At 36.3% G+C, this 9,555-nt stretch overlaps 1 protein-coding gene across 1 annotated transcript in view; it reads right to left on the reverse strand.

The window, feature by feature from the left end:
- EML5 (echinoderm microtubule associated protein like 5) overlaps positions 1 to 9,555 on the reverse strand; it is a 170,184-nt gene that overhangs the window by 114,521 nt on the left and 46,108 nt on the right. Inside the window, exons 4-6 of the mRNA XM_010845237.1 lie at positions 6,923 to 7,021; positions 5,070 to 5,138; positions 3,976 to 4,161 (exon numbers count right to left, since the gene is read on the reverse strand). Of these exons, the coding sequence (XP_010843539.1) occupies positions 3,976 to 4,161; positions 5,070 to 5,138; positions 6,923 to 7,021 (354 nt within the window). The remainder of the gene's footprint in view (positions 1 to 3,975; positions 4,162 to 5,069; positions 5,139 to 6,922; positions 7,022 to 9,555) is intronic.

Below are 9,555 nucleotides of genomic sequence, written 5' to 3' on the forward strand. Positions count from 1 at the left end.
GGCCTTGATGTACTCCTTTTCCTATTTGGAACCAGTCTCTTGTTCCATGTCCAGTTCTAACTGTTGCTTCCTGACCTGCATATAGGTTTCTCAAAAGGCAGATCAGGTGGTCTGGTATTCCCATCTCTTTCAGAATTTTCCACAGTTTATTGTGATCCACATAGTCAAAGGCTTTGGCATAGTCAATAAAGCAGAAATAGATGTTTTTCTGGAACTCTCTTGCTTTTTCCATGATCCAGCGGATGTTGGCAATTTGATCTCTGGTTCCTCTGCCTTTTCTAAAACCAGCTTGAACGTCTGGAAGTTCACAGTTCACATACTGCTGAAGCCTGGCTTGGAGAATTTTGAGCATTACTTTACCAGCGTGTGAGATGAGTGCAATTGTGCGGTAGTTTGAGCATTCTTTGGCATTGCGTTTCTTTGGGATTGGAATGAAAACTGACCTTTTCCAGTCCTGTGGCCACTGCTGAGTTTTCCAAATTTGCTGGCATATTGAGTGCATCATCTTTCAGGATTTGAAATAGCTCAACTGGAATTCCATCACCTCTACTAGCTTTGTTCGTAGTGATGCTTTCTAAGGCCCACTTGACTTCACATTCCAGGATGTCTGGCTCTAGGTGAGTGATCACACCATTGTGATTATCTTCGTCATGAAGATCTTTTTTGTACAGTTCTTCTGTGTATTCTTGCCACCTCTTCTTAATATGTTCTGCTTCGTTAGGTCCATACCATTTCTGTCCTTTATCGAGCCCATCTTTGCATGAAATGTTCCCTTGGTATCTCTAATTTTCTTGAAGAGATCTCTAGTCTTTCCCATTCTGTTGTTTTGCTCTATTTCTTCGCATTGACTGCCGAGGAAGGCTTTCTTATCTCTTCTTGCTATTCTTTGGAACTCTGCATTCAGATGCTTGTATCTTCCTTTTCTCCTTTGCTTTTCGCTTCTCTTCTTTTCACAGCTATTTGTAAGGCCTCCCCAGACAGCCATTTTGCTTTTTTGCATTTCTTTTCCATGGGGATGGTCTTGATCCCTGTCTCCGGTACAATGTCACGAACCTCAGTCCATAGTTCATCAGGCACTCTATCTATCAGATCTAGGCCCTTAAATCTATTTCTCACTTCCACTGTATAATCATAAGGGATTTGATTTAGGTCATATGTGAATGGTATAGTGGTTTTCCCTACTTTCTTCAATTTAAGTCTGAATTTGGCTATAAGGAGTTCATGATCTGAGCCACAGTCAGCTCCTGGTCTTGTTTTTGTTGACTGTATAGAGCTTCTCCATCTTTGGCTGCAAAGAATATAATCAGTCTGATTTTGGTGTTGACCATCTGGTGATGTCCATGTGTAGAGTCTTCTCTTGTGTTGTTGGAAGAGGGTGTTTGCTATGACCAGTACATTTTCTTGGCAAAACTCTATTAGTCTTTGCCCTGCTTCATTCTGTATTCCAAGGCCAAAATTCCCTGTTACTCCAGGTGTTTCTTGACTTCTTACTTTTGCATTCCAGTCCCCTATAATGAAAAGGACATCTTTTTTGGGTGTTAGTTCTAAAAGGTCTTGAGGTCTTCATAGAACCATTCAACTTCAGCTTCTTCAGCATTACTGGCTGGAGCATAGACTTGGATTACTGTGATATTGAATAGTTTGCCTTGGAAACGAACAGAGATCATTCTGTCGTTTTTGAGACTGCATCCAAGTACTGCATTTCGGACTCTTTTGTTGACCATAATGGCTATTCCATTTCTTCTTGCAATGTGTATGACTGTCAAAATGTGTATGTATATGTCAATGTGTATGACTAACACACAAATAAAATAAAATCCAGCAACAACAATAACAAAAAAAAGAGCAAAGGATAAGTAAAGTCGATTAATAGAAAAGGAAATTCAAGTACAGTTGACCCTTGAACAATGCAGGAGTTTTGTGGAGTCAAAAATTCTACTGGAGTCAAAAATTCTAGTATAACTTAGAAGTGAACCTCCACATCCAAGATTTCTCCATATCTGAAGTTCCACAGTAGCAGTGAATTTAACCAACCACAAACTGTGTAGTACTACAAAGCTATGGTTTTTCCAGTAGTCATGCGTGGATGTGAGAGTTGGACCATAAAGAAAGCTGAGAGCCAAAGAATTGATGCTTTCGAGCTGTAGTGCTGGAGAAGACTCTTCACAGTCCTTTGGACTACAAGAAGATCAAACCCGTCAACCCTAAAGGAAATCAATCCTGAATATTCACTGGAAGGACTGATGCTAAAGCTGAAACTCTAACACTTTGGTCACCTATGCAAAGAGCCGACTCACTGGAAAAGGCCCTGATGCTGGGAGAGACTGAAGGCAGGAGAAGAGGGTGACAGAGGATGTGATAGTTGGATGGCATCATCAACTCAATAGATATGGGTTTGAGCAAACTCTGGGAGATAACACACAACTGAGCATAAGCGTGCATGCACGCGCACACACACATGCAGTATTTACTACTGAAAATAATCCCCATACAAGTGGACCCTTGAGGTTCAAACCTATGTTGTTTAAGGGTCAACTGTAGTCAGTAAATATAAGAAATTTCACAAATAGATGGGAAAGAAAATTAAAACAAATAGTTAATATTTTTTACCCAGAAGATAAGCAAAAATTTACAACAGTGATCACATCCTGGGCTAATGACTATGAGGAACAAACTGGTATTTTTATACTGATGGTACAAAATGTGAAATGCCACAACTTTAGCTAGAATCTGCTATTTCTGGTCTTCAGACATTTTGCTGAAAGCAACACCTGCTCTAAGCAGTTCTTAAATATAAGTAACACAAAATGTATTATATATTTAATAGTGATTCATATTAATATGTGTGTGTGTGCTCAGTCAGACATGACTGACTGACTCTTTGCAACCCTATATGGACTGTAGTCCACCAGACTCTTCTGTCCATGGGATTTCCCAGGCAAGAATACTGGAGCAGCTTGCCATTTCTTTCTCCAGGGGATCTTCCTGACCCTGCGACTGAACCCACGTCTCTAGTACATCCTGCACTGGCAGGTGGATTCTTTACCACTATGCCACCTGGGAAGCTCTCATGTTTATATGTTTAATAGCTTTTCTACTTGAGATGTTCCTGATAACAATATGGTGGCTCTATGTTCTCTAGTTCCCTTCACTATGTGAGGGACCCAACTGCTAAAAGGACCAAGTCAAAAAACACTAAAAGGTTTTCTTTTAAAAAAATTTGATCTTGTATTAGAGTATAGCTGATTAACAATGCTGTAATAGTTTCAGGTGAAGAGTAAAGGGACACGCATCCATTCTCCCCCAGACTCCCCTCCCATCCAGGTTGCCACAGAGCATTAAGCAGAGTTCCATGTGCCATACAGTAGGTCCTGTTGGTTACCCATTTTAAACACATCAGTGTGTACATGTCCTTCCCAAACTCCCTATCTCCTCTCTCATTCTTCCCGCCGTGACTTCACTCTCTATGTCTGTGAGATTCTTTCTGAAAAAACACTGAAAGGTTTTAACAACAGATCTTTTTTCCTGGTTTGGTAACTTATTATATGAAAATCTCATGAAGTACAAAAATTTGTCACTCACTCAATCAATGATATTAAAATTAAAAAGTTAATATTATTCTAGTACTATCCCCAAATTTCCCACTGGTAAATTAGCCACAAAAGCACTAGTTTTATTCTAATGTGGTTAATCTAGAATTCTTCTAGGTTAAATTTAACAAGCTTTTTCCAATAATGAAAAAGACACCATACTAAAACAATGGTTTGAACAAAATACTAATTATACTAGTTTAATTGCATAATGTTTGTTCATTGAAATCTTGAAAACAAATAGACAAATTAATTCAATTGTAATAGCAGTTTTCAAGTAACTGAATTGATTAGAATGTCTGCTATATTATGGAACTTTTCATTCTAAGACAAGGAAGTAAGTAATTAATACCTAAAAGTATTCAAAATATTTAAATATACTTACAGTATGAGCTCCTTGTATTGTTCGTATAAGATTGATTCCTTTCCAAACATATATATCCCCATTGAGTGCGCCAGAATATGTTAATTCATCCCTTGCACAGGCCAGGCACAAGATGGTCTGAAGGTCACCAGTCTTCCCAAAGACCCCTCGTTTTGGGGTCAGAGCATTTCCACATAAACTCCAGAACTAAAAAGTACACAGTATAATCAAATGACCATAGAAGGCTCCTAATATAAATACCTCCAGTACTCTGTGCTATATTAGAGCAGGAGACGAGAAGCTACCCGTGAAGCCCCTTATGATTCCACAGCACTCAACGTCCACCTCCTCACCCTAGTGCTGCCATCAGCCTCACTGTCACAGCAGACAGACACTGGCTTCAGTCCTCACTGTAAGAACAAAGGGGGCTGAACTGGAATATTTTTAAAAATATGCTATTTCCCTTAGTTTTCTGGGAGAAAAAAACTACATAAACTTAGATTAAAAAGTTGGGAATAGGTTAGCAATGAAAGCGAAGCTAATATTCATTTCCTCAGTCACCTTGGTATTTCAAATGCTCAAGAGCCACATTTGTCCAGTGGTCACTCTATAGCAGAGCACCGAGGTGGATTCTAGAACAACAGTTCTTAACTCCTGCTGAGCATCAGAATCATTTGAATATCTGGGCTTCACTCTCCAGAGATTCTCTCTCAGTACATCTCAGTGGGGGTTTGGGTATACTATGCTTTAATTTCCCCCAGGTGATTTTAATATGCAGCCGAAGTTGATAACCACTGATTTAGAAGAAAATAACAGACTGAAACTGGGACTTACTGAAAGGAAAAGAACAAGCTATATTTATGCACAGAAATCATGAAGCTTTCAAATTTAAATATCATTAAGTTTCATTGATGAGAGCATTCATTAGCTATTTGAATGGGTAAGTCACAATTTTTTGTCCTTTGAGGCTTCTGATTTTAAACACATGCGTGTGTGTGTGTGTGTGTGTGTGTGTGTGTGTGTGTAAATTGCATGTGTATAAATTGCAGTGTGATGTGTGCTTAGTAGCAGAGAATAAGTAATCATGACTATTATAAGTAAGACTCTTCTAGTACCTTGATATGTTTTACACCACAGCTGACAAGTTTATTTGGCTGGTACAAATCCCAAGAAATATCAAATATCTGTAAAAAATATATATATCAGATTCATTGTTAAGACACTTATTTTGAGAACCATTTAAGAATCCTGTCCAAAAGCCCAAGTAGCCCAAAAGTCTACATATCAGAAAATTATATTCCTCAATAAATAAAAATCAGAATTTTACATTTCTATCAGAAATAAAAAAAATCCTATCAGAAATAAAGTAGCAAAACGAAACAAAACCATTTCTTAGTTTCTATGAACCATATGAAACAACTACTAGAGTGAAAATTAACACCTCTATTTTTAATTTAAAAAAAATTTTTGGTCTATAAATAACAAGAATGATTCAACAGAACTAGGGCATGAGGCAGGTACCTGCATAAATTCTACAGAGGAAAGATAATGAACAGAACATACACTTAACACTTTTGCAGCTAGAAATAAAAATAAGAGAACATTTTTGCAGCTTTCTATAACATAGAACTACTTACATAAAGGATCCAAATATTTATTTCACAGTAAAAATTCTGTTTCCAGTTTTCTACATTGTTTAAATTTTTGTTATTGTATAAATTTTGGAAATCCCCAGACTTAATTTCTAAGACTCCGTAAGTTATAAACAAATAAATCTTTGTTACAAAATCAAACAAGAAAAAACCCAGATGAAATAAAATATGCATTAGAAATATGAACTTTAACAATAAATAACACTTAATATTTGAAAAAAAATTTTATAGCAGAAAAAACAATTCTGCTCTATGGTAGTCTTCACCATGTTTCTTTGACAACTGCCTGCATAATCACCTAACATGCTTACTACCTCTAAAAATTTACAAAGTGATAGTTTTTAGTGACAATGAAGAAAGAACACATCTTAAAAATAAACATTTAGCAACTCACCATAATATAGATTAAATGAAAAACATACTGATGAACCTTTAAAAGTACTTTTAATCAGTCTATTTACTAAGTCCAAAGTACTAATGTGTGAAATGCTTTGATCTACGTAAGTCAGAATACATAACTGTATAATAAAATGCACCTAACACTTTATTATCTAAATTGTTTGTGTATAACAGACCCCTCTGAGAATATGCCAAAACCAAGTTTATCTTCCAAAATACAAATGCATACAAAAATTTTTATACAACTTTTACCAATTCATAGACTATCCCCAAATAGAATCAATGACTATAGCTCCTATGCTAGTTCAGGTTAGGACTTTACTATACACCAAAAAAATTAGACATTTTTAAGAGTTTATGACAAAATTTTTGATGTATTTTTATAAAAGTAGTATAATATTTAATTAAAAAGCTGACTACAATATATTCATTATGTTAATCTCATACAACATGGAATAAGGAATACATTTTTAACATGTTTCCAAAGTGAAAAATGTTAGGTCTCTAACATAATTTCAAATTTACACACACAATATTATTTACCCTAACTATAATACTTTTATAACAAATCAATGATAAACGAAACTAAATAATAAATAGAGCCTAGGCATGAGCCATTCAATTTTTTAATTTAGGTCTGGACAACTTAAAACTCATCATTTTTGCCAAAGCAAACACTGGATTAAAGGTTTTGCGCTAAAACTACATATCAAGTTATGTTTTTGAGTATTACAAATGAGTATTACATTTATGCCTTCTAAAATCTTATAAGCACTTTCAATTACACTTTAAATTTTTAATTACATACAAACAACTGACAGTAACAATAACAAAACACAGAAACATAAAATCCCCTGACTCTCTTCTGGCTTCTTCCCACCCAATACCCTTTAGAAACTCCAAGGCAGAATACTTACTCTATCTGTGTGACCTGGAGCCATAGATAACATTTTCCCTCTTTTCCAGTCCCAAACGCAAACTGCATTCTTTGAATCAAGTCCAACTGAAACCAAGCGCTGAGTTATGGTCAAGAAGTCCAAGGGCAAGGGAAATAAAAAAGCAAACAAATACAAAATGAACCAAATTATAAATGGCAAACAAATACTACTCATGGCTATTACAAACATAAAAACTTACACACATATTTTATAGACCTCATAGAAAGGCCGGATGCATTTCATCTTATTAATATTTTCATATATGTGTAGCTTTTCCCATTAAGAAACAGAAGAAAGACCTCCATTTCTGACGGTAATGGTGGTGGTTTAGTCGCTAAGTCATGTCCGACTATTGCAACCCCATGGACTGTAGCCTGCCAGCAGGATTGACAAAACACCCTATTATACATCTCCTGCTAAAAACTAAAAATGCTAGATAAAATGTAAAAACATCTTTTTTAAATGCACTTTTGAGTTGTCAAGGAATTAAGAGAGAACCAAAATCACCAAAGTGATTTTCTATGGGAATCCTAGAAGTAGGAGAGCTCCTATACCCACTCAATTCTAAAGTTATCAGCTAACTCTGGGAAGCCTGATTTTTGTTCTGCAGACTGAAGATGAATAGAAGATAAACTTTAGGGCCTGCCCAAGGTAGGGAATTGAATTGCAGGCCTTTGGCTAAAGCAGTGAACTCCTCAGAGTAAGGGAGAACAAGAAACCATCCCTTTTCAAAGAGCGGGGCAGCAATGCACAATGGAGGAGAAAACCCCCTTGAAAGTGTGCAGCCACGGTGACCTTCACATAGTCATAGGGTCTACAGCCACACTGATCGTGAGTCCTTCAAATGAAAACTTTCATTCAGAGTAGTCCTAAAGACCGCAGAGTTTTTAAGCGTTTTTAACAATGGGGCACAGGCAAATACAAATTCTATGTGGAGGACTGATCCTGTAATCCATCCCTCAAAGAATTCCTACAATTAGTAATTCAATAAAAATAAAACAAACAACGTCATACCGAACAACCAGAGGAAATAAGGGACCATGAGTGAGAATCAGCAAGCTACTAAAAACAGCAAAATCAACCTTGAAAAGCATCAGACATTGGAGTTCTTAATTATGTTTATTTTTCATTTCTAGAAATTCTGTTTCCTTCCTTACATTTGCTGGGATGCTTTTTGTAATCTCCCATTCTTTCCCCATATGAAGATATTTTGAAGTCTTAAATTTTATTTCTCTACTCATGTGCGCAGAGTAGGTATTTGGGAACTAGAGAGTATCTCTACTCATGTGAGCAGAGAAATAAAATTTAAGGCTTCAAAATATCTTAATATGGTGAAAGAATGGAAGATTACAAAAAGCATCGCAGCAAATTTAAGGAAACAAACAGAATTTCTAGAAATGAAAAATAAATAAAATTAAAAATTCAGTGGAAGTTACATAGGCGATGAGAAGGAGATGAAGAGATAAAGAGTTGAAAAGGGGATGGTAAGATGGGAAGTATGACAGAGGTTAAGAAACATGAGAGATGACATTTCAGTCATGAAAGAGTATCAGGGTCTGAACTTGCCCCCTGCCATAAATGACTTGAAAACCATACAAAATATATAAAACAAGTGCTTTTGGACATTTTTAATAGGAAGTGAAGCAGTATAAACCCTGAATGAGGGGGAAGCAAACAAGGTATATTCTGCAGTTGCCCTAGCCTTCATCTAGGAGGCAATTTACAGACTTCAGCACAGAAAGGTGGAATCCAAATAGAGCCCAGAAGATTTGCTGATTTGAGAATATGGAGCCTGGAGTTCAGAGAGGCCAAGACTGCTACAGTTTGCGGGCAGAGAAAGAACTCTAGAAAACCTGTTTACAGGTGCCCGGAGAACACCAATCTTTGTGTGCATAGGGTGAAATTCATGAGGCCATGCAAAGAACACTTCTGGAAAAAGAACAATTACTGGGGAGCTAAAGCTAAACAATTACCAGAGATCACAAAGGGTCAGGATTTTTCAGACTTCCAACAGCAAGAATGGAGATATATCTTCGAATTCAGTGTGTATTCAGCAGAGATTCCAGGAGCATCACATCAGAGTACTGAAGTTTAACTAGTAGTCCTAGAGAAAAGCTGCTCTAGCCTTGACCAAAAAAGCTCAAAAGCAAACTTTTCTAAAGAACCAGACTGATTCACAAGGAACTTAACCACCTATAAGAACAATGTCCAAAATGCTTTAAAGGGATACAACAAAATCCAGCATTGAGCATATAATACACACAATGTCCAGCATCCAATTAAAAAATTACTGGACATGTTAAAAAAGAGGAAAATGGGACCAATAACCAGGAGAAAAATCAGTTATTACAAACAGACCCAGGTATCACACATATGATTAAAATTAGGAGACATTGGTAGTTAAGATGGAAATGTTCAAGATGCTCAAGAATTATTTTAAAACAAGCATATAAAGAATAAAAAGCGAAATGGAAGATATAAAAGAAAAAAAATGTTGAACTTGTAAATATAAATGTTAAATTATCAGAAATGAAAATTCACTCCAAAGGATTACCAGCATCTTATACAATGAAGAAAAGATAAATGAACTTGAAGACATAGCAACAGAGATT

This window comes from Bison bison, unplaced genomic scaffold (genome assembly GCF_000754665.1).
Source record: "Bison bison bison isolate TAMUID 2011002044 unplaced genomic scaffold, Bison_UMD1.0 scf7180017864213, whole genome shotgun sequence".
NCBI classification, from domain to species: Eukaryota; Metazoa; Chordata; class Mammalia; order Artiodactyla; family Bovidae; genus Bison; species Bison bison.